Source organism: Melospiza melodia, chromosome 9, assembly GCF_035770615.1.
Source record: "Melospiza melodia melodia isolate bMelMel2 chromosome 9, bMelMel2.pri, whole genome shotgun sequence".
NCBI classification, from domain to species: Eukaryota; Metazoa; Chordata; class Aves; order Passeriformes; family Passerellidae; genus Melospiza; species Melospiza melodia.
This window is the reverse complement of record NC_086202.1, coordinates 2,400,489-2,425,928: the sequence shown is the minus strand read 5'-3', so window position 1 is coordinate 2,425,928 and position 25,440 is coordinate 2,400,489. Positions and strand designations below refer to the sequence as shown.

The 25,440-nt window shown below is 44.8% G+C and overlaps 1 protein-coding gene across 5 annotated transcripts in view; it reads left to right on the top strand.

The window, feature by feature from the left end:
- Positions 1 to 24,617, top strand: part of DOCK1 (dedicator of cytokinesis 1) — a 283,605-nt gene extending 258,988 nt beyond the window's left edge. For 2 of the 5 annotated variants that reach the window (XM_063163000.1, XM_063162999.1), the window contains exons 51-53: positions 2,714 to 2,859; positions 7,377 to 7,477; positions 11,728 to 14,651. In XM_063163000.1, coding sequence (XP_063019070.1) covers positions 2,714 to 2,859; positions 7,377 to 7,477; positions 11,728 to 11,926 — 446 coding nt within the window. In that variant the 3' untranslated portion in view covers positions 11,927 to 14,651. Of the gene's footprint in view, positions 1 to 2,713; positions 2,860 to 7,376; positions 7,478 to 11,727; positions 14,652 to 24,524 lie in introns of those variants that run through there. The other 3 variants (XM_063163003.1, XM_063163001.1, XM_063163002.1) reach the window with 2 other exon arrangements.
- The last annotated feature ends 823 nt before the right edge of the window (positions 24,618 to 25,440 follow it).

The following is a 25,440-nucleotide window of genomic DNA, read 5'->3' as shown; positions in this document are numbered from 1 at the left end:
AGAGCCCAAATTGGCTAAAAGCAGTTATTGGGTTGCTAAGCAATCCTGGCTGCCTGTTAGCTGGCACTTGAGGAGAAGGGAGTGGAAAATGTGATCATTAGGGTAAGATGAAAAAAGGGTCCCAGAACTGATCCTTTGCCAGCTCCAGGATCTTCCCAGTGGCACATGTCCAGCAAGGAACAAAATCCAGAGCACACTCATTGATGAACCACCTTGAATAATGAATTTCACTGAATGATGGGGGCACAGCAGAAATTTGGGGTAATTATTTTAGTGACCCTCTTAGAGGGGTTTAGTTCAGCTGAGGAAATAACAGATCTGCAGCGAATAGATTTTCTTGGGACAACACTGAGAATTCCCGGATTTGTTCAATACCTGCTGCAGGGGAGGTGTTCCCTGGATTTCACTGAATTCTGGGGAAGATCAAATCATTGTTTCTCAGGGTAGAATCTTGTTGTTCCACTAAACACTTGCCAGATAAATGCAAACCCGCTGCTCGTGTATTTCATGAGCTCTCCCTGTGGGCGGAAATGCTCTGCCCACACTTGCAGGGATTTATTTATTTGGATCCTTCATCAGGATGAGGTTGGGAAGGTGCCACGGACAGGCTGCTGGAAATCCCAGCTGCAGCAGGAGCTGGGGGATGTGGGGAGAGGGGGAGAAGCAGAGCAGGACACAACTGCAGGGACAGTTGGGTTCCATCCGTGTTCTCCAAGCAGAGTTGCCTCCACACCTTGTTTCCTCTCCAGCTCTGCTGAAAACGTTCCTCAGATGTTTTCTGGAAACCTGCATTTCCATGGGTCTTCCAAGGATTTGTTTAAAGAAACAAAGGATTTGGGTTATTCCTAACAAAATGGGTCCCACCATCCTCTTGGGACCACCTTGGCTTAGGTGAAGGCAGAAGGTTTATCGTGGAAGAAGTGAAATCTTGTTGTTTTGAAAAAATATCATACAGAATGCAAAGCTGAAGTGTTCGGGGGGGGGGGGGGGGTAAATTTACTTTATTTTTGGGAAATTGTGTGTTATTCCACTCAGTTTCCCAAGGAATGTTTACAAAGAGGCCTAAAAACAAATATGGAAAAGTTTCACTTTCTGAAGCAGCATTGAAGGTTTTGGTAAAGCTCTAACTAAACACACAAAAGAAAATGCCATTTCCCAATTGTTTCCCTGTATTATCTTAAACTGCATGGAAAAAACAACCAAAAATTAAGATGTCAATATATTTAGCTAAGATACAGATGTTTAGTAGTGTGGGAGATGTGCAGGACCTGTGCCAAGGACAGGTATCCTTGTGTGTCCTGTGTTTTGTGACATCAAATATTTCAGATTCCTGAGTTCTTTAGAATGGATGGGGAATTCATCCAGAATGGACAGGGAAGTTCATTCCCAGCATCAGTCTTTAGTTACAAATGCCCAGTGTGGTTTTCCAGCTGCAGTTCAGTCCCATGAAGAAGCAGATTCTCCTGGAGATGCAGAAAGGAAACTCTGAGGAATGTCTGGGGAATGGAGAAATCCTCTCTGTAGGAAGGGAAGGATGAAAAACAGGAGCAATGGAAAATGCAATGAGCAATTCAGGTCCTGGTGGACAAACAGCATTTTCAGCCCATTGGAGAGGCAGCCACTGAAAATGTGCAGTCCCAGGATGGAAAATAACCTTTTTTTCCATGTAGTCAGGAGTTCAGGTGGAAGGATGAGGAATAAAATTGCAGTTTTCAGTGACAAATCAATAGAGCCACCTTAGAGTTAAATTGTGTTGTGAGAGGCCATTTTAGAGAACAGTAAAATCACACTTTTAATAAAATATTGATATGAGCTTTGCAATAAAAACATCTGCATAAATAAGTCCTCTCTTGTTTCACAAATCACCCCAGTAAAATAAAATAGAAATCACCTTTTTTTTTTCCCCTAAATAAAATTCCCTCATTTATAAACAAATAATTTCAGTTTCTTATCTCGTAGAGATCGCAGTGGGTTTTATTAAAATGACTGAATTAAAATGACTGTATTAAAAGACTGAATTACCCTGAAATACACCGTGGGGGGATTTCTCCCCAAAAATCTATGTATCACTCAGGACTCAATAAACTTTATTGTCCCTCAGGCTATTTGCCTCTCCAGCACATACCTGGGAGGATTTATCTGCTAAGAAAAGGGAATTTTCTCCCCAGCACAGAGGAATAATAAATGTTTGGTATTTTCTCGTGCATGCTTTTATTTACTCAACAACTAATGGCTGCTCATTTGTTATAGTTACCTGGAGCCTGAAAGTTTTGGAGAGAGATGTTCTTAATTCCAGGCTTTCATTTGTGCAGTTTATTAACAGGGAACTTTGATTTTACTGGGAGAAAGTCAATAAAACTTAGCCAGATTATATTTTTTCATGCACTTTGCAAAACTTTTGTGTTTTAATGTACAAGGCGAGCTTGAAGATGGGGAGATTATATTTTCTAAGCCTTGAATATTATGGTGGGAAACATGAAACAAAAATCATGTTTTATTAAAAACAGGGGGTTGTTCAAGTATTTTGAGGGCATTTTAAAGTGAGTCCAAGGCCAAGCTGGACAGGGCTTGGAGCAGCCTGGGATAGTGGAGGGTGATAGTGGAAGTCCATCACCCATGAGTGGATGATCCATGAGGTCCCTCCCAACCCAAACCGTTGTGGAATTGCAGGATCCAGCTGCTGGCAGGGTTAACCCAGTGTTGTTTTTTGCAGATCTGGAGCTGAATGGGATGTCCAGCTCCGACATCCCCGACGTTCCCCCTCCTCTGCCCCTCAAAGGAAGCACGGCCGACTACGGGAACCTCATGGAGAGCCAGGACCTGGTCAGCCCCACCACGTCCCCCCCTGCCCACCAACGGGTGAGTGCCACACAGTGAGCCCTTCTGCAGGTCCTTTGTCCCACACAATGATCCCTTCTGCAGTTCTTGTCCCAGACAATGATCCCTTCTGCAGTTCCCTATTCCCACAGAATGATCCCTTCTGCAGTTCTTGTCCCACAGAATGATCCCTTCTGCAGTTCTTATTCCCAGACAATGATCCCTTCTGCAGTTCTTATCCCACAGAATGATCCCTTCTGCAATTCCTTGTCCCTGAGCCATGATCCCCTCTGTCATTCCTGTCCCACAGAATGATCCCTTCTGCAGTTCTTATCCCAGACAATGATCCCTTCTGCAGTTCCTGTCCCACACAATGATCCCTTCTGCAGTCCCTGTCCCACAGAATGATCCCTTCTGCAGTTCTTATCCCAGACAATGATCCCTTCTGCAGTTCTTGTCCCTGAGCCATCCCAGGGATGCTGGGGTCCTGCTCCTGCATCCATCAGCTGATCCAGAGGGCTCTGCAGTGCCAGGAGGGTGAGGGAACAGCAGAACCTGGAGGAGAGTTGGCTCCATTCTGGGCCATTCCAAGGCAGATGTTGTCAGGTTTGTTGGCAGGCAGCTTTAACCAGCAGGAGCAGCAAATTGGATTTAAAGCCTTTCAGTCCTGTGTCAGGAAAGGAAATAAAACATGAACCTGCCACCTTCCCTTCCTGGAGCTCTGCTCTGCCAATGTTCAGTCACCACTCATTCATTTCCTTGAGGCAAACTCGTGTCCCCTTTGAGGCAAGGAGCTCAGAAACTCTTCATCACCAACAGGGTTTGCAGCTTTCTGAGGAAAATTCTCTTTTTCAGCTTTGTTTCCTGTAGCTGGAAGCTTTTAGAAATAATGTGGTCCTTTACTTTAAAGCAGCACTTTTGAGAAATGCCTTTTATTTTTTCTATGGACAAAAAAAAAAAAAAACATTTAATGGGATGTGGGGGGTTGATCCTGGCTGGTGCCCACCAAAGATGCTCCATCACTCCCCTCCTCAGCTGGGCAGGCAGAGAAAATACAGTGAAAGTCTCATGGGATGAGATAAGGAGAGATCACCTACCCCTTGCTCTCAAAACAGTCCAGACTTTGGGAAATTAATTAAATTTATTACCAATCATATCAGAGTAGGGCAGTGAGACCCCATGAAGTCACAAGTTTTCTTTGACTCTGAAATGCTGAATTTTGACTGAGCTGTTCAGTGGGAAACTTCCCAGCAGAACTGATCCCTTTTGTTTGCAGAGGTGTCATCCAGGATCCCTCTGGAATTCTGTGGAGTACTTTGCTTTCCAGCAAATTTCATGGTGGCAGAAATGCAGAAATCTCAGCAGAGGAGGAGTCAGGCAGGAGTTGGTTTGACCCTTTGGAAGAGTTGTGTCTAACACAGATTGTCCCAGTGCACGAGTCAGATTTTCCATGGTTGAAATTGTGCCTTTGTTGTTGCAGGAACTGACTTTTTTTGAATTGTTTTACCATTTCAGGCTGAATGGTAAAATAAAAATACAGGTATAGAACTAGCTTCAGGAGTGAGAATAGAGATATTCAAAACACCATGTTTTACTCTTTATTTGCATATACTGGAAAATTCTGTATTCCAGCCCTCTCTTCCATAGTTGTTCCCCACGGCTGGATCATTTTAGTCAATATTTTCATTTTTCCTCTCATTTCCATCAAACTTTCCTGCATTTCTAACCTTATAACCCGTTTCCCCAGCATCTGTCTCAGGGGCCAGCTCTCATTTGTCCTGAACACAGCCCTCTAAGTGGAAAATTACAGAATGTGCAGCAGGGCTGCCAGGAGGTTTGTCTGAGGAATCCATCCCCAGGAAGGAGGCTGAGAAATTCACATTAGGATTCACTTTTCCTCAACTCCTTCCTGCATAAACTCCAGAGTACTAAATTCACTTTTTGTGATGTGCTGTAAGGTTTAGGCTGTGCTAGTAGCTCAGGATTGCTAAGGTGAGTTCAGATTTTAGCTAAAAAGTATTAAGCAGTGGTAAGAAATAAAATCCTGGCAGCCAGGGGTTTTTTCCTGACTGGTGAGGCTTTTGGAAGGGGGTTCCACTCTGGGGATGGATGTTTTTAGTTTTTGTATGACTCCCAAATGCCATGGGGATGTGGTTTTGGGAGCCCACACCTGGGATAACTCAGCCTGATTTGCTCTGTGACCTTGTGCAGCTCCTGTACCTGCCACAAGCAGCATCTCCACATCATTGAATGGGACTTCAGAAATATGGTACCAATATGCTCCCGTGGTTTTTTGCAAAGTTTCATTCAGCTCAATAATTTTCCTCTTTCCAGTCTTGATTGCTCAGGCTCCTCTCATTTTTTTTACTGCATTTTGTCTCTGTAAGAACAGAGCCCATTTTTTAACATCTGGTCTTGAAGGGCATCAGGATTTAATAGCTCAGAAATGCAATCAGATACAAGCTACATCTTCTTATCTAACTGCCCACAATTTTCTCCAGCATCTGTGTTGTTACAAGCTTTCCAAGACCGTGGAGTGGGGTTTCAAAGCCTGGCAGAAGGATCTACAGCAGCTCTGTCCCAGAGCCACCTGTCCTGTGCAGGGCCACGAGCGGCACTCGCTGATCCTCGTGTGTCCCCTCCAGCTCAGCAGATTCTGTGATTCTGTATTAGCTTTAGGACTGATTTTGGAGAAGGTTTCTAATCTTATAACAATCACTCTGTGCCTTTATTTCATCAGGCTGGTAGGAAGGAAGCTTTTAAAGAACATCAAGAAAATGAGTAGTGCTGGACATGAAAGATCAGATGGGTAAATTCTCATTGCTGCCGTGATTAAATCCCACTCCACAGTTTTAATGACTTATGTTTCATGGGTCAAATAGCTCCATAATTCATAACTGGATAATTCTCTGCCTGCTAAACTGATCATCTTTTAAATTACGCTGCTGTTGTATCAGTGAAGAAAAATCAGTAAAACCTATTAGAGATAAGATTATCTGAGTAGCTTTTAAACTGGAAATATCTCCTTGTGTGAGGAATGATTGTGTTTTTCACTCTGGTTGTCTTGCAGTGGGTTATGAAAGGCAGGAAAAGTGCTGTAGTGAACTAAAAGCAGGCAGCCAGAAAGGGATCAGATGCTCCAAGTCAACCTGCAGGCAGTAATGTCATTTTTGAGACAGCAATCTCAGATACTCAGAGTCCAGTGTTACCTTGGCCTACCTGAAGTCTTTAATCCAGGTGATCACCTCATTAGCATTTCCTGATTGTCCCTTACTCCTTGTTAACTCTCAGACCTTTGTAGGTATTTTCTTGCTCCCTGCGATTTGTTCTGCTAAAAATGTCCTTAATAATATATGGGAACATAAAAAAAAAAAAAAAAAAAGAGAAATCTACGACTCCTGCAAGGATTATTATTACATCAAGGGATTCCTTTAGGCACTTATCATTCTTTATGGGCTCATCCTCACCCTTGCATACAAATCAACCTCCTGCTTAGTATTCAGAGCAGGGAGGGAGCTCAAAGAAAATAGATAAAGGAGCACTTGGGTTGCTAATATTGGCTATAACACTTGCTAAGCATGGGGTAATGGTTGGGATGGGAACATCTCCATCAATCCTGCACAGGTGGAACGTGGGGATGGGGAGGCCTGTGAGGAGCAGAACAGCCTTGGCTTGACTCTGCTGTATGGGGATTATTCTGCTTGCTCATTGGGATAAAACTGGACGATAAATTCACATCTAACACACAGAAGGCACAACCCAGGGGGATTTTTCATGTGTTGCAATGCAGGTGCTGCAGTGCTGGAAATTCTCTCTTGTAGCAGCTGCAGTGAGCAAAAACTGACCTGAAAGGCTTCAGCAAATGTGTTGTCCTCATGTGGACAAGGAGAGAGAGGCTGGAAATGCAGCTGAACCATGGAGGAGCAGGGAATTAGGGAGCACAACTTGAGGGTTTGCATCACAGCCTACAGCTCCTCCTGATCTCTGCTGGCTGGGAGCAAGGACAGGAGCCAGGGGAGCTGGAGCTCTGTCAGGGCAGGTTTAGGTTGGATTTAGGGAAAGGTTCATCCCCAGAGGGTGCTGGCACTGCCCAGGGAATGGGCACAGCCCCGAGGCTGCCAGAGCTCCAGGAGGGTTTGGACAATGTGCCCAGAAGAAAAAACCAATTTACACTACAGGGTTTATTTGCCATCTGATCATTGTTTTTGCCTGCTGGGGATGGGAAACCTTGCAAGCCCTTCCTCCTGTGCCAGTCCCTCACTCTTCAGTGGGTAAGATGTTGATGAGCATCATCTTAGGATGCTAAGAGCTGCTCCTCTCCAGGTGGGCACCCCCAGGTGTCCCAGCCTGGCTCAGAGCAGAGGAGCCCCTTTGATCTGCTCTGGGATTGTGACCTGGAGCAATTCCCTGTTTCCCATTTTGAGGCATTTCTGCTGTTCCCTGTGAGGGGCTGGGAATGGGAACACACATCTCACACATCTCTGCAGGAGAACCCTTCCAGCTCCTCTCCCTGATGCCAGGGTGTCACCGACATTTTTTCATAAAAATCCTCTCTTTAGGATTTTTCCTCTTCTGGGAAGCTGAGGCCCCAGAGAAAGAATGTAAACGATGGTTCTCTGCTGCTGTGGAATGCAACAGGTGTAGCTGTGGTTGGTCTTCTGTGAGTGTTTGGATTTGCTGACCACTCACGGGAGAGTTGTCCTTGTTTTCTGCTTGGACACAGAACTTTGTGATTCTATTCCTATTCTAAGCATAGCAGCTTCTGAACTTTTCTCTCTATTCCTATTAGTATAGTCTTAATGTATTATATATCATAAATTAATAAATCCAGCCTTTTGATCATGAAGCCAAGATTCTCATCTATCTCTCTCACCCTGAGGAACCCTTGCAAAGCCTTGCAACATCAGGGCACCCCAGCAAGGGCAGGTAATGGCTGTGCCACAGAGTCAGATGAGTCTCTAATAGATGATGGATGAACCAGGGGCTAAACAGTCATTTCCCATCAGTTACCTGCTGGATTTTGCACAGAACTTTGCTCCCTGGGTCAAACAGCCAATTAGCTTAAATTGTCTGTAATTTGGCTGCCATTAGTGGAGTTGGGCTGTTCTCCCTGCTGGAGAGTTACTCTGCCAGAGCCTCACACTCAAATGTTATTTTTCATTGCAGATATGAAATAACCACGTTGTTGTCAGGCACCTCAGCTCTGTGCTGAAGGAACAACTCAGTGTCTGAAACATTTTCACAGTCCTGGGTGGCTGATGGTCTATTTACATCCCATTTCTGCTGCTTCTGACCTAATTAGATCCCTTAATTCTTCCAACCAAAGTGCTTCTCCCTGGATCTCCAGAGCGTGTCCTAACAATGACCACTGAATTTCAAAGAGTTCCTTGCTCAGGACGAAATTTTGTGCAGTGCCACAAGGACCCTTTTGGAGAGTCAAATCCTGTTTGATTTTTTGGTAGTTGTTTCTTTGAACAGTATTCTATGAACAAAACACAACTTGTCTCTCATTTTGCTGCTTGAGAGTAGCAGAAAAAAAAATTTTAAAAGAAGCATTTTCTCATCTTCTGTAATTGATTTTTACTTCATCTTGAACATGCCTGGTGTAGTGCAGTTTATAGCTCTCTGTAAGAGAAGACAGACAAATGTTTTTAAACTTGATTCTTTTCTGTATCAGGGAAAGAAAAAAAACCCAGCAAACAAATGGGAGCAATTTCATGTCTGAAGCAGCAGGAACAGATTGTTTCTGTGTTGCAGATGTGCCTTTTACATAAGGTTTCTGCCTCCCCTGAGGTACCCCTGAGTCAAGGATTCTGCCCAAAATAGGTTGGGTTGTGAAGCAGCAGCCTCTGTCAGTTTGTCAGGAAGGAAAGGGAAGGGTCAGGATCACAATTAACCACTGATATAAACATCAACTCAGCAAAGAGAGTCTTAATTAAACACAAAATCAAGGCAAACTCTATTTTTATTGCAAAGTTTCTGAGGGGAAGCACAGCACAGATGAACTTTATAAGCCTGATAATGTTTTTTGTGAGCATAGTGTTAAAAGGAGGGAGGAAATGTGGTTGAATTTCTTCTGTCCTGCATAAAAGGAAGGATGGATCAGCCCTGGGAGTGATGCTTTGGAGTTGCCCCAGCTCCATAATGGAATGTTTTGTCTTGCAAAATCCCCAACAGTGTCACCCCAACCAGCATTACACATCCTACTTAATATATTCACTGGGAGCTTATTATATAAATGAACAAGTGCTAAATTTATCCGACTTTCTAATGGAAATTGTAAATTCAATTATAATAATTATCTACCTATCTCTGCTATTTCTTTCTGCCTAATTTGCTTGCAGAATCTGAGCTCGGGTAGGTTTTGAGCTTGTTATTTATAGCATATATATTTAGCTTCTTCTCATTGTATTTGCATTGTCTCTGCTTTTCAGAACCAGGTTTTCAGGGCTGATTTGATTGTTCTCTGATCAATATGAAGGGGCTCATTTGGTTGAGAAATGCCTTTGATCTAATTGAATTGAGAATTATTGCCAATAGAGTGTTATTTAAATTCAAAATGGATTTGCACAAATGATGCTATCAGCAGAGTTGGTGGGTTTTTTTCCTGGTGATGAATATGAAGTTAAAGAGAGCAAATCAGGGAGAAAGTTTTATATTTTGTGCTGTATTTTTGAGGGGCACGTGGTTTATGGAGTTTGAAGGCAACGTCAGCTCCATGAGATGTTCATGTTCTGCAGACCACCAGCATTTCCCAGAGCTTTCCCAGACACAGGACTGTGATTAAGCAGGTTTTCAAAGGTTTTGGAATCTTCAGATCCCAGCTGACATTTATTCAGGTGCCTTAGCAGGAATTCAGGAGTTAACATGCCGAGTTAAGAGTGGATTTGCTCAGGTAGAAGAAATATTTAATAGTTCTGGCTGCAACACTTCAGAGGCAGATCAGCAGTGGCATTTTAATTAAAAACCCAACAAAATCTTCAGTTTTGCATGTAGTAAAAAAATTAAATTCTTATTTTATCTGCCTTTCATATTAATCTGTTGGCTTTTCTGACTCAGAGATCATCGTGTCCCCCTGGAAGCTGGGAACAAGCAGTGCCTGTTTGGAGCCTGCTGTGGGACATCAAGGCATCATTTAGGGTGGGAAAGGCCACTAAAATCAACCAGTCCAGTGTCCCCTCAGCAGCAGATCAATCCCAATGGATTTTCAAGGTGCCAGAGAGCATTTTAAAGCCAAGGAAGAGGCTGGGAGCGGGCAGAAAGAGCAGTGGTGCTGCTGGAGGGGCTGGGATATGGAGAGTGGATGGAGCAGAATGGAGAGACAAGCTCAGGGCATGGCTCGCTGGCGGTGGTTTGGGATCCCTGTTCCTTTGCCTGGGAGGAATGAGGAAAGGTGTACAATGGAGTGGGAAGTGGTGCTGTCCAGGCAGGATAAAGGAAAGAGATTCCAGCAAAGATCCAGCCTGCCTGGCTCAGCCAGTTTGCATTCCTGGCTTTCTCCTTAGTCTGTGGTCAGTAAAACTGTCTGGTGAAATCTCAGATTTGTAACTCCATGCTGGCTTCAAACCTGCTTGGGAGAGCGTGTTTAGTCACCTTAAGGGTTGTTTTTCTTCTGCTCTTACTGATCTCTGAAAACTCCCAGTCGTGAGGCTGCAGGAGCATCAGGAGCTGCTCTGAGCACAGGAGGGACTGAGGTGTCCTGGCATCACCCTGAGCCTCTCTCCTTTCTGGGACAGCATCCTTGGATAGCTTTGGGAAGGACCAGCTTTGGTTCTGTGCACTTCCATGGGGTTTCTCAGTTGTTTAGGTACCAGGATCTTCCTGATCCTGCCAAACGACCAGGAATTCTGTCCAGCTCTGAGGCATTGCAGCTGCTTGGGCTCTTCTTGCAGGGCTGGCCAAGGAATTTGGGCAGAGCTGGAGCTCCTCAGGCTGTGCCTGTGTGGAGCCAGCAGCTGGTGCAGGGCTGGGGGAGGCAGGGCAGGAACAAAGAGCTGGGAAAGCATCACTGGGCTTGGAGGGAAACAAAAGGCCCTGACTGGGGACTGGGGGAGAATCATAAGGAAAAACAAAGGCAGAGCAGAGTTGATGAGCTGTGACACTGCAGCACAGCCTCTGGGAAACCTGTGCTGCCTGCACTGCCAAAATCTGGGAAAACCTGCCTGCAAACTGCACTGCTCTCCAGCTCTTTCTGCAACAGATTTTATCACTTGTAGGCTTCAACATTAGGGAAAAAAGGTCTTAATTTCCATAATGGCTTTTTTAATTTGTCCAATTAGCTGGTGATTCTGACTGGGGATGCTCTTCTGTTGTGAGATATGTAAAGTGATTTAAAATACGGATATTTGAACGTTCTGCATTTCTGTTTGGAATATTTTAATTATAACTCTGTGTGTAACAGTAAATTGTGAGTTGCTTATCTCTCTAAATGATTTTAAATTGTTCCTTTTTTGGTTTGTTTTTTTGTTTTTTTTTTATATTTCTGTTCTAACTGTGCAAAATCCAAAACATAATGGAAAAGCAATGAAGCCATTGCTTCAGCTTGGTTTTTAAGCTCTGAGTGCCTAGAGGCTGAGGGCAATCGATACACACCAAGAAATCAATATCCTATCATGATATAAAGTGGGGAATTATAAACTTCTCCAGTGCTTTCAAAAGATTTTTCCCTTAAATATTGAGCTAATTAATCCTGAACTCTTGAGAGATTTTTTTTCACTGTCAAAAGAAGAAGTTATATTTAAAAGTAATGGCTGAGAGCATTCTGTGTTCGCAGCAAATTCTGCAGGGAGAGGTTTCTGTGAGCCAGAGGCCTCCAGACCTACCTGCTGCCTCTTGCACTCAGAGATGACTCAAGAACGTTGCAGAATTCCGTTCATTCCTAACATGACCTGCCCAAATTGGTTTTTCCAGCACCTGCCTCCTCCTCTGCCCAGCAAGACTCCACCGCCGCCGCCTCCCAAGACGACGCGGAAGCAAACGTCTGTTGACTCTGGGATTGTCCAGTGAAGAAGGAAGCGGGTTGTTTTCCAAAGATCAAGCTGTAACAATTCATTTCCCTAAGTATTTTATGGTCTATAATGTTTACCTCATTCAGGTGTGCAGTATCTAACATTTAGTGCAATGGTAACTCCGTAAGAAATCCATTTCTCGCCGTGTGTCAGACCCAACACTACATCCCCTTGTTTTTGGGATCATTCCCTCCCATAACTTGAAAGAAATCTGGATTTCTACTTGAGACTTGGGAACTCCACCAACTGACAGAACCCTCTTCCTAAACCTTCTCCCTGCTTCTGGATAACGCCAGGCACAGAGCTGAACATGGAGATCAAAATGAGAGCTGGAAATGTTGTACCTAAAGGTTTTGGGTACCTCCGGAGCTTCAAATGAGCAGAGTTTTTGTACCTAATCTCAGTGTATATAGGAATCAATGACAATATTCGCTTGGAATTCAGGGCAAGAGGAGGTTTCCCAGTGAGGTGAAGCTGCTGTAGGATTTCCCTGAATAACAGGGATTTTAGCCCAGGGTTATAAATCAGACACCGCTGATTTGTGAAATTGGTCTGTGTTACAAATAACCTGATTGCAATGAGCACAGTGGGGATTTGGGGCTGTCTTGGCCACGGTGACCACGATGCCATCGAGTTTAAAACCTCTGGTGAGAGGAGGAAAAGTGCCAGCAGAACCTCCCCTCTGACCATGAGGCTGCTCAGGGAATTTGTGAAGTCCCCTGGGAAAATGTTCTTGTAGGTGCTGGGGTCCATCAGTGCTGGTCCCTTTTTAAACATCACCTCCCAAGGGCACAGGAGCAGCAATTCCCAAATGTTGGAAGTCAAGCAGAGCTGGCTTGGCTGAACAGGGATCTCCTCTTGGATATCAGGTGGAAAAGGAAGGTGTGTGCCAGTGGAAGCAAGGTCAGGGGCATGGGAACAACACAGAGCTGCAGCTCCCCACTGCAGGGAGAAAACTCCTGTGGTCAAAGCTCAGCTGGAGCTGGAGCTGCCAGAACTGTTGGGGACACACACAAAAAAAGAATTTTTTTCAAATATATCAATGGCAAAAGGCAGTGTAAAAATATCATCAGCCCATTCTAGGATGGGCACCTCACAAACAGGGACAGGGACCAGGCAGAGGTGTTTTACACATCCTTTGTCTGTCTTCAGCGTGGGTCACAGACCGAGAGGGTCCCAGTGCCCTGAGGACCATGACTGTGGCAATGATCAACTCCCAGTCAGCCTGAAACTGCAGGATCTGCAGCCCCAGCTGAACCCTGCAAACCTATGGGCCCTGATGGGATTCATCCAGAGTCCTCAAAGAGCTGCTGATCCCATCATAAAACCTCTCCTGATGATTTTTGAGCAGTCTGGGGAATCCAGAGAGGTCCCAGCTGACTGGAAGCTGGGAATGTTGTCCTGATTTTCAAGAAGGGCAAGAAGGAGGACGCTGGAAACTACAAGCCCAGTAAAATCATGGAGAAGATTGTTCTGGGAGGTCCTGGAAAACACCTGGAGGACAATGCAGTCATGGGTCACAGCCAGCACAGCTCCATGAGGGAAAATCCTGCTTGTGGAACCCAATTTCCTTCTTTACCCCCGCAGGGTAACCCAGCTGGCTGATCCAGGAAAGCCAGGAGATGGAATCTTTTTGGACTTCTGCAAAGCTTTTGATACATCTCCCACAGGATCCTTTTGGACAAAATGTCCATCCTGCAGCTGGAGGAACACATCATGGTTTGGGTGAGCAGCTGGCTCAGGGTAGGTGACAGTGACGGGGGTGGCACCAGGCTGGCACCAGTCACAATATAAACAGGACATTAAACTGTTAGAGGGTGTCCAAGGGGAAGGGATTGAGGAGAAGCCGTGTGAGGAGCAGCTGAGGGCACTTGGAATGTTCAGCTGGAGGAGAGGAGGCTGAGGGGAGGCCTTGGTGGGACAGCAGCATCCTGCTGTGGGAAATGCCACAGTTCATTGTCACAGTCAGGGACAGGAGCCAGGGAATGGCTGGAGCTGGGCCAGGGAGGTTTTAGGTTGGATTTAGGGAAAGGTTCATCCCCAGAGGGTGCTGGCACTGCCCAGGGAATGGGCACAGCCCCAAGGCTGCCGGAGCTCCAGGAGGGTTTGGACACCACTCTAGGGTGGGATTTTGGGGTGTCTGTGCAGGGGTAAGAGCTGGATCAATGATCCCTGAGGGTCCCTCCCAGCTGAGGATGATCTGTGAGTAATGGGCTCTGTAAAATCACTGGTGATCACCCACTGCCATTGCCATTCAGCTGGGGTGTCCATGAGGGGAAAACAACAGCCTTGGAGCTGCCAACGAGGATATGGCAGAGAAAACAGTGAGCAGAGAGGAGACTCCTGGTCATTCTGAACCTAAATGTTGAGTACAGAAACGGGAAGAGCTTTTTCCTTTCTCTGTTGTGTAATATTTCACGTTGGATTAGGATGAACTGAGCGGAATCACTTTGTCCTTGTGCCATCATTCTGTACAGTGTTTGTATATATGATGGTTTTTAGAATGTTTTAATTTTTATGGTGCCTGCTTTTCACGTCATAATGATTAATGTGCCTGCAAAGAATGCTTTATGTATTCTTAATTTCCTAATTGCTGAAAGTGTAAAGAAAAGACAAAAAGTGGTTTTTTTCGAGATATTAAACTCTGAGAAATATCAGACTGATGGGATGGGGTTTTGGGAGGGAGGAAGGAAACTAACTTTGTATTCTAGTGGTTTTTTATTGTCATCACACTTGGTTTTTTTATTATCTACAATCTTTTTACTCTTACAGTAGATTGTTTTTAAATATACCACTGACTCAAAAAAATAAACTATTATTTTAAAAGCCTGTCTAAGAAAATGAATATATTCCCTGGGTGATTTTAGTCCTACTGCAGAATTTTGGGAACTAGTGCATGATGTGGAAAACTGTGTATACACTTTCTTATTTTCAGGACAGTTTAGGAGGAGAACTCATGAGAAAACTGAAATCTTTTACAGTGCTGTTGTGGTTGTCCCTGCAGGTTGGAGCTAAAACACACATCAGCACTAAGAACATCCATCCCTGTGTGCTGTCCATGCCCAAAATGATGGCTTGGGTATCTCTAAGTGAATGCTTCAGAAAACAGATGAGTTTTATGTAATATTTTCCACCTCAGGTACCTGCTACACGATGCAAGTTGCAAGCAGAAGTGACTTTACACAGCAGTAAAACAACACTGTTGTTACAGAGGCAGAAAAATTGCCCTTCTCATAAAAAGTGGCTCCTGTGGTCAATTACATATTCTCATTTTTTTGCCTCAAACCAAGGTGTCACTTTGGATCAAACAAACACACTTTTCCTTGCTGTAAAATCAGCTCCTGGAGTGTCTCAGGATTTACTGCTGGATCTCAGTTCCCTCTGTGTTTTGTTCCTATAATCTCTGCTCAAGAGGAGCAGGCAGGGAAGGATCCTTGGCTGCAGTCAATCAGATATCTATAGTCAATCAATAACATACTGCAACTCTAATTCTATAAATCTTGTATTTAATTGAGAATTCCTTTAGAGGCTGCTCCTGCTGCTGCTCGTGCTGGGATGCTGGGTGAGTTTTCCTCTGTTCTGTTCCATTTGCTGCCTGAAGGATGGGAGGAGCTTTCCCATTGACCTTTCAGTGGATGCCTGTAAATTGTATTTCTGATAATGTGTTTGTTTTCCCACGTCCCTGGCAAATTCCTGTGCTCATGCAAGTGTTGCAATTCAGCCCTGTGAGACTCCTCAGACAAGAGCTGCACTTCCAAATGGGTCTCACAGCACAAACTCCAAATCTCATCTGTGTGTATGTGTTTTACAAATGTACAAGCTGAGCCTGGGAATTGAAAATCAGCGTCTCGGAGCTGAATTGTCACCCTTGTACAATCTGACAGCTCCTGGGCTGTGCCTTGTGCAGACCCCAGGATGAATCAGTGGGGTAAAACCACACTCGAGCAAAGCCAGCAGCTGATTCCTCACAGGCAGTGGGCAATCCCAGGAATGTTGTTATTGCTCATGGTTTGCTCTCTCCTTTTCAGTCCTTTGGGAGTCAGAGCATCCCAGTGCCTTGGGAATTCCTTGTCACGTTGTTGGGACACAGCTGGGCTAATGCAGAAGATCTCATTATGAAACAATTCAGAAAAGAAACTTATTTGACTTTTACAGGGGTAGATCTCCTGTCCCTGCCTTTTGCTCTCCCCAGCCTGTGCCCTGAGCTGCATGTGGAGAAGGTGAGGTTGGATAACCTGGTTTATTTATCACCTCTTTATCCTCCCAGGGCCTCCACAACCAAAGGTCCCATCAGACTGGATTCAAATCAATATTTCTGTTACAAAGTGACCCATCCATCTTTTCCATGGCAGACCCCAGGGGCCAGGTTTTCACCACTTGGGACAGGTCAGGGATTCACTTCCCTCTGCTCACACCAGAAATTTGTGACACAAATTCCCTGAAAGAGGAATTCAGGGGTGCCAAGTTCCTGGGTAGTGGAAAAAACAGAATTTCAGTGGCACTAATTTTCACTTCTTGAAAAGCAGCTCGAATTCACTTAATGAAAGTTAATTCACAGTGCCAGGATAAAAGGAGATTGCCCAGTTCCATTTCCCTGAGTCTCAGGCTGGGAGTGAGGGTGGATTTTACAGGTGCACAGATCAGTCCCACACAAAACCACTCAAGATTTGTTGCACAGGGGCTGTTTGCTTTAATCACATTTATTTTCACTGGGAAGCTCAACACAAAGGTCACTCCTCAAGCTGGTTCCTGTAATTGACATTTATGATTACTGAGTGTCTCCCACGATATCACAAATTCTGAGGGTAAAAATGCTTTAAAATTCAGTTTTGTCTTAACATTGGCATTTTTCTTTACCTTGCCTGTAGTTCTGTGTGACTTTACAAAGGCAAAGAATGAAAAATTTATAGTGAAATTGTATTTATTTGTGATATATGAATAGAGATTCATGTGCGTGCAGGTGCAGCTGTGTATTCATGCACATCAAACACATTTTTAATGTGTTACATCTCACTTCTCTCACTGGTTGAGGTCTCCACCTTCTTCCTTCATGTTAAACATCTTCCCTGTCGATTCTTGTGGCCCTTTTGGGGACCATCCTGTGCAGAAATGTGACATGGTGTGAGCCAGGCTGTGCTGCACCCCCTGCACAAACCAGGTAAGGATTTCCAGTTTCCATCCTCACCTTGCCTGTGATAAACCAATAAATTGGAGCACGTGTAGAGATTCCCCCATGGCAAACAGAGCAAGCACTTGAGTGATGTGAGCACTGAAATTCAGGGTTTTCCTCTGTGCTTGCTTTTTAGCAGTAATGGGAAGTGTGAGGTTTGGCTGTGCTGACGTTTCCATTTCCTCTCATTCTCCTTTTGGACTTTCCATGTCTCTAAACTGATTTTCAGCTTGCAGTTGCCATCTTCTTGGGGATGCAAGGTGGGGATCAGAGTAAATACTTGGTTATTGTATGGGGTCTCTCCAGCTGTTCTCCTGTGAGGCTATTTGTGGGATTTTTAATTTCCCTTGGGGTTTTTTTTCATATGTATTCTGCAGACGTGAATAATTACTGTAAATTGTGTTTCTCTGTTGAGTGACACTTTTATTTTTCATTTCCAACGTGTGTGGCATTGGATTCAAGCACTTCAAAGGGAAGTGGCTGAATTAAATAACTCATTTCCCTGCAAAGGAAGGTGGCTGTGGACTGCAGAGCTGGGGACACATCCTGACCCCCTTGGGATGATGTGAAATCCAAATATTGAGAGATTCCTCTGCCCAAATTAATCTGCTCAGGAGACCATGGGGAGTCAATAGTTCTGATTTTATTTAACAGTAAATGGGAGGTAGAAGAAAAAATAGAAAAGGGATGAGAGAGACGAAGCAGGAGATATTTGTCATCAACATTTTAGGGAGTCCTTACAAGAAGAAAGAAAAACCAAACCCAAATGTGACACTGGCTCCTATTAAAGCATTTTTGGTGCATTCTCCTGTTATTGGCTGCTCTTCCCAAGTTTTTTCCACTCTCCCATGGCTGTGCTTGCATTTCCCCAGTGCTGCAATTCCAGTTTCAAAGGAGTTTCCTCTCCATCCTCCCCACGAGCGGTGCCAGATCCCTGCTCTGACATAGGAAAACCCAGAAAAGGAATTAAAACCCTCCTGGACTGCAAAGAGAATTCCTCAGCAGGATCTGGAGGAGGCTGTGGGGGTGAAGAGGGAGCCAGGCACCGTTCCAGAGCAGTGTGACACAAATTCCACGTGGGATCAACTCTTGGAGAGGTAAAACAACCCCAGCAGCTCCAGCCTGAGCAAAACACTCCTTAGCTCAGCATCAATTATGCAGCTAAAACCACTTATTAACATCCAATTTAACAGGATGAACACTGGGTTGGGGAGTGTGTTCTTGCAGCAAGGGGGGAAGGCGCTGCAGAGGGCAGGAAGTTGGGTTAAGCTGTAATTATTGTTTCTCTGGAAATTAGATGTGTTTGCCTGCGTTTAATTGCGTGAGCTCCAAAGCTCACCAAGAAAAAAATCCAAAAGAAATCAACCATAAATTAAAAAAAAATTTAAAAGTAAAACACCTTTTTTCACTAGATGAGGCACTTATTACCTGCTTGTGTTGCAGGAGGCCTGTCATGAGATGTTTTTTACATTTTATTGTGATCAGGTTGTCAATAATATTCAGTTTACTGGCTATAAACTCCCTTCCATGAGTTTATTACTCTGTACAGTTGGCAAATAGATTTGTTGTTGCTTTTTTTCCAAGCAGCCCATTATTGTTGAGTTGCTCCGCAGAGGGAAATAATAGGAAAAAAAAAATAGAAATGATGGCATTTTTAAAGAAGTGTGTGTCTTTCCTCACTTTGTGGTCCCTGTGGAGGTGGGCAGAGATCTGTGGGAGTGTTTGAGCAGGGAATACAAGTGCAAGTCCAAACACAAAAACCCTTGGGAAGAGACAGAGCTCCTCCTCTGAACCTCCCATCAAAGATCCTGGAGAGAAATCAGTGTTGAGCCTTCATCCAGTCTGGGAATGGCACTTCCAGCTTGGACACACCCCAGAAGCCACAGGGGCTCTCCCAATGGAAATGTGGGGCTGGAGGGATTTTGAAAAGCTGCTGCAGTTGGGGAGCAGAGGTTTGGAGGGAACCTCAGCCCACATGGAAGGGGTTTTGTGATGCAGCCAGGAATTTGGGCAGGTACCAAACGATCCCTGTGCTCCATCCTGCTGGCAGCCGTAAATCAGTGAGCCCACTGCATTTGATTTCCACACCAAGAAAAACGAAAGGGAGAGGAGCCAAGTGCTCCCCTGCTCTCTCAGATAATTTACCTGTAGCTGAGCTGTGAAATGAGTGCTGCCTGCATTTCTCTGCTCCCTTAGAACAAAGGGATGGAGCAGGGGAAGGCACCTCCAGGCAAGAGCAGAGCTGGTGGAAAGGCAGCGTGGAGCTCTTGTTGTGTTTGCTGAGGGGTTCACTGGGTGTTTGGCATTCCCTGAGTGCTGCAGCTGGGAAGGGTGAAAAAGGGAAATTGGAAAGGAAAAGAAATAAAAGCAGCAAAAAGAGCTGAAAAATGCACCCCTGTTCCCTAACCTCTGGATTCTGGATGGGGGAGCGAAGTGTTCATGTGTTTGAGGGCAACATTTTCTACATAATATTCCCCTAAAAAAACAGTGCTTTGATTTCTTCTTTCTGCTCAGTCCCGCATCTAAAAGGGAAATGGGAGCTGAACCTTTAAAGGTGCCCTGAAATTGGTATTGGCAGCTGGGCCTTGCATTATATACTCAGGGTTACATGGTGTTTGCTGGCCTTGCTGGGTTTTGCTTTATCCAAACCAGCCCAAAAGAGAAACAATCTGAGGAATCTGGATTTAGATCATGGCATAGCTGTGCATATCTATATTGCCAAAAAAATGTAAATGTCTATAACAGTGCCATTTCATTCCCATGGAAACACCTCAGTGACCTCCCAGCTTCATCCTTGTCCCTTTTACCTCATCCTCTCTGCGCCTGCCCCTCAAGCCCCACTGAAATGAGCTGCAGGCAGCAAAACACCCCTGGATGATGGGCCTGGCAAGAGCCTGGCCTCCTGAATCAAATTTCTATTTTATAATTCCTGAATTGATTGTTTTATAATTCCTGCAGCTGTGTTTTAATGCAGGTTTGCTTTGAGTTTGTTAAAAACCCTATAAGGAGGCTGTTTAAAACCCTACAAGGTGGTTGTTTAAAATCCTATAAGGGGGTTGTTTAAAATCCTATAAGAAGGTTGTTTAAAGTCCTATAAGGGGGGTTTAAAACCCTATAAGGTTTTGTTGGTTTTTTTTTAATCTTATAAGGGGATTGTTTAAAATCCTATAAGGGAGGTTAAAACCCTATAAGGGTGTTGTTTAAAATTCTCTAAGGGGGTTATTTAAAGCCTAATAAGGGAGTTTTAAACATTTTTCTTGTCTCATTCCCAAATGAAAAGGATTTAGAGGAAGGGCCACAGGTAAAGCTGTGGGACTTTCAGTCCTTTGAAGAGCAGGTTCTGCACTACTTCATCCCATGCTCCCCCAAAATCCCTGGATTTGGGCAGAACTGAGAAGGAGAAAATCCCATCCCTGACCTGAGGACTGAATTACTGTGTGGGTGATTAAAGGTGGCACCTCCATTCTCTACAGCTTCCCATCCTGCTCCTTGCCCTCCATGGCATCTCCTTCTTCTGTGGCTTTCCAGGACTTTTCCTGGATCAAGGCTTGGAGTCCCACCAGCCCCTGAATGTCCCTGCAGAGCTCTCCATGTCCCTGAGGGTTGGCAGAGCAGAACACCCGGGGAGCACCCAGATTGAAATGGATTTTCAGCTAAATGGGTTCGATTTCATCATCCAAGACTTCCCATTGATGCCTTGTGCAAGCTGCCCCAGGGCAGAGGCTTGACAGAGCTAAAGAATAAAGCAGGGATTGATTCAAAGCATCTCCTCCATGGATGCACCTTGGGCAGCACCAGAGCCCAGCCAGGGCTGCACCCAAGATGAACCAAAATGGCCCCAAAATGCACGGCCGGGCACGGGCTCTGTCCCTGGGATCAGTTCTGCTCCATTTGCACCTTGCAGTTCATTGTCCCATTCCAGCTTTAGCCCTGCAGTCCCACCCTGCTTGTTTTTCTCTCTGCAGCCCACGGGGTTTGTGCTCCTGGGCTGAGATTTGGGTCATTTGTCCTTGGTGCCCAGCTGGAGCAGGAATTGTTTTGTGTCCCTGCTCTGTGCACAGAGCTCAGCATCCCTGATGTGAGCCCAGACCCACACACTAAAGCAGCACAGAATGTGAAACATAGAAAAGCCAAACCTGAGGCATCACCAACACTTCCCTCTTAATAGGTGAGAGAAATGGGATTGAACCATTCAGGGGAGAACCCTGGGCTGTGAATATTTTGGGGTTTGTTCTAAGCATTTGACCAATTTCCTTTATTTAGGGAAATAATTGTTTGTTACAACCTTGCCAAAATTGCAACACCAACGCAGCAGATCAATCTTCCCATTTCTCCTTCAACCTCAGCCTTCTCAGGCTCCGTTATTCTCACCACACTTTGATAGTTCTGGGTTTAAAAGGCACCAATTACCTTTGGAAATGACCCTCTCCTGTAGGCTCAGCTCCATTCCTGCTGATTTGGGAGTTCCTTGTGCACAGGACAGGTTTTACAGGCCGAGGCTGCCTCAAAATGTTGCATAAACCCATTTTATTGCACTTGGCACTTGGTGGCAGCCATCCTTCTTGACCACCTTATGGAGCCAATTTAATTATTATTAGAGCTGGGTTTTGTGGGTTTACTGGGGCCATTTCACTCCTCTTGGAATCTGTGAAGCCTGGAAATATGGAATTCTGTCCCTGCTGGGTAACTACAGGCAGCTCTGCTCTGTGCTGGGCAGAAAGAGGTGACCTCAGAATTTAATCTTTGCCAACTAAAATATGATCAAACCTTTGCAGGTATTTTTATTTTCTTTGTTTGGGTTTTAAAAACAATTATTTATTAATTTATTTGGAAAAAAAATATATAAATTAAAAATAGGGAAGGGCAGGATGGGCTTCTCCAGGGGATGGTTCAGCAACAGGTGCTTAAAATTCCCTTCTGTAGAAACCTCCCTGTGCATCCAAAATGACTTTATGGGTCACTACCTGGTGGTTTCCATAGGGTCTGGGTGGGCAACAGAGCCAAAACTTCAGATCTTTTATAGCAAGTAATAATTTCAGCTGTTTTATAACAATCCAGAACTGCAGCTGGTGTATAATAAGTAATTAGCTGAGGTCAGGGTTGCAGCAAAAGCCACAAATTCTCATTTTCCCCATTTCACTTCTCATTTCTGGCTGGGTTTGCCCTGTGTCTGACCCATCCTGCTGTCACAGCCTGCCCTCCCCAAATCAGCTTTTTGTGCATCTTTTCCCTGCCAGGGGAGGATTTGATCCTGGAAATGTTGGGATTTCATCCCTAAGCGGAAAATAGGGAGGGGAAGTGCCAAGCAAACGCTGTGACCCAACAACAGAGCTGTCCTAGATTCTCACATCTTGTTTGGAAACTCCGTGACAGCCTCATTGCCCAGGGGTACAGCATAATCACTGCTCAGCTCACTGAGAGTCTGCCTCAGCAGCTGCACTGAATGTGCTCCATCCCCACGCCTTGGAAGGGAACTCCTGAATCCTTCACGTGCACAGGGAGGAATCAAAAACCCAGCTCAAGCCTGGAATGGCTGCAATTTTTAATTCCAGTTGTAAATATGCTTTGAAAAACGGGTTCTCCTAACAGGTTGGATATTAAGAAGAAGTTTTTCACAGAAAGGTGATAAAGTTGTGGAATGGCTGCCCGGGGAGGTGGTGCAGTCCCCATCCCTGGGTGTGTTTAACAAAGCCTGGATGTGGCACTGGGGGCCAGGGTTCAGTTGAGGGGTTGGGGCTGGGCTGGACTCGATGACCTTGAAGGTCTCTTCCAACCTGGTCATTCTGTGATTCTGTGAATCCAGGGCTAAGGCTTATAAAGACAAAACCCATCAACATCAACGAAGAATTTGGGTGGTGAGGGCGTGCAAAGAATCATTTTCACAGAATTCACAGAATCACCGGGTTGGGAGAGACCTTCAAGATCATCGAGTCCACATGGCCACACCATTCCTGACACAGGGTAACACCCTCAGAGCTGCTTCTGCTGTTACATTTGCCAAGAAAACTTTGGAGTATCTGAACCAACATTTGCAAAAGTTACTGGGATTTCCTGGAGAGAAATCTGAGCCTCACATTTCTCCGTGTCCTGTGGGCTCCTTGCTCCAGGAATCAGGGACCTGTTGTGTCCCTGATTGATTCAAAATTGCCAAAAGAACTTCAAATTCGAATAAAAAATTGAGAACAAAATTGCCCTCTGAATTTCAAATATTTTTTTCCTTGTCCCATTTGAAGCTGCACCCCCGAAGTGAGTTCCTTATTCAGGAGAGGCAAGATTTCTTGCTGTAAATAAAATTAAACATTTGAATCCATGATGTTGGCACCAGTGTTTTAAACCCATGGAAATCCCAAGTTTTTCATACCAGTTTTGCTCTCTCATGCAGAATCTCTGAATCTTTAGGGTTGGAAATGCCCTCAAATTGAGTCCAACCTTTAACACCTTAAATCAAACCCTGAAGTACTTATGAACTGTTTTAATTTCACTTTTGCTGTTTTCACTGCCACTGCCCTGGGAGATGCTGCTCCTGACAGGACCTGCTCTGGAACTGCAAAAACCTCCAATTTTATATTTTTTTTCTGAAAAGCAGTGGCTGAAGAGCTCTGGCAGAGGCAGGGGAAGGACATTTTAATGATTACAGTTCATTACCTCACTGATGCCACCTAAAATCCTCACTCTTCACACCCTGAAAATAATGGGAGGCATTAAAGGAGCTTCAGTGGGCCCAGAGTGTCCCAGGGTTGCAGCAAATGCATCAAAAATATCACAGAATCATTAAGGTTGAAAAAGGCTTCTGAAATTATTAAATCCAACCATTGCCAGCACTGCCAAGGCCACCACTGCCCCGTGTCCCCAAGTGCCACCTCCATAGAGCTTTTGAACAGAGCTGATCCAAAGGCCTGCAGCTCCTTGCAGAGGGAAAGCAGAATGAAAAAAAAATAAAAATCGCAATTTTAAGTGTCCAAGGCCAGGCTGAACACTGGGGCTTGGAGCACCCTGGGACACTGGAAGGTGTCCCTGCCATGGCAGGGGGTAATGGGGTGAATTCAAATCCTTTGTGAACCTTGGATTCTGTGATTTTCCATCCTAGACCCATTCCTGGTGGGTTTGTACTTTAGGAAAAAATAAGGAGCTTTGGGAAAGCATTTTCGAGTTGGGAAGAATATCAGTGGAGGGTTGTAAATCTCCAGCAGCAAAAAAATGCCTTAATTTTCCAGCACTTCCTGGGATAATGTTACTTCATTCTGAAATGTATCTTTATGGGTATTGATTTGCACCATTTTTTTGCACTCTGGTTTGTTGGAATTAGTGCATTTAGTCTCATGCTCGGGCTGTTGATAATGATAAACTGCCTGAGGAAATGGAAATCAAGTTGCTGCAAATCCCAGAACCATATTTTAAAGGATGCCATGTGCTTTACCCCAGCTGGGGGCAAAGGTCTCATTTTCCTCTGTCAGTGCTTTTTCTGACTTTCTCCTTGCAATGATTTCTGACTTTCTCCTTGCAATGATTTCCCTTCAATTGTCTGACAGGAGTCCATTGCTGAAATCCCGGAATTTTCCATCATGATTGACCCTGGATCCACCCAAACCTCACCTGAGGGGTCCTGAGCTCCCAGCTCCTGTCACAGCAGAAAGGGACAGAGGAGTGTTCTCATTCCACAGGAACAGGAGACTGAAAACCGTTCCTTTCCCAGGTAATTCCTTTAATTCACACTTCTCCAGCTGCAGTCTCAGGCTCCAGACACGTCCATCCCATTTCTGTGGGCATTAGGGATGGGTGGGAATGGCCAGGACAGACAAATGGAGCCCTGGCGTAGGAATGAGCTGGAATTGCTTGTCTGAGCACAGAATTATTACAAGTGAGGAGCTGAAGCCTTGGTGGGAGTGTTTTTTCCAGCTCTCTGCTCCTCCAGGACAGGGCTGGGTGAAACACCCTTGTGCTGCTCAGAGAGGCTCCATGAAATGAGATGCAAATGTCACAAACCAAATGAAAACACTGCAGTGATCCTAATTGGGAAAAGAAATGTGGGCCCTGCTAAGAGATGTGAACCACTGCAGAATAAATCCTGGAGTGCAGCAGAAATCACACAGGCAAACAACAAAGGGCTCCAGAACACAGAGACCCTGCTTGAAATTCTAATCCCAACTAATTGAGGCACTTCATTTACAACTGGACGTTGTCCCAGACTTTTCCAAAGATTCCTGAAGCTCTCAGTGGTTCCATGAAGGAAAATCTGCTCCACGATCTGTAACACGCACAGCCTAGATGTTTGTGCACAAATTTAAATCAATTTTTGGGGCAAGACACAGGACTGGGAGGTGCACAAAAATATCAGACACAGGACTGGGATGTGAACAAAAATATTGATTTGTGTTTTCCACTTAAGACAGAATGAAATAATCCCAGAAAGCCCCCAAAGCCTGAAGTGCTGCTGGGTTTTTCCAG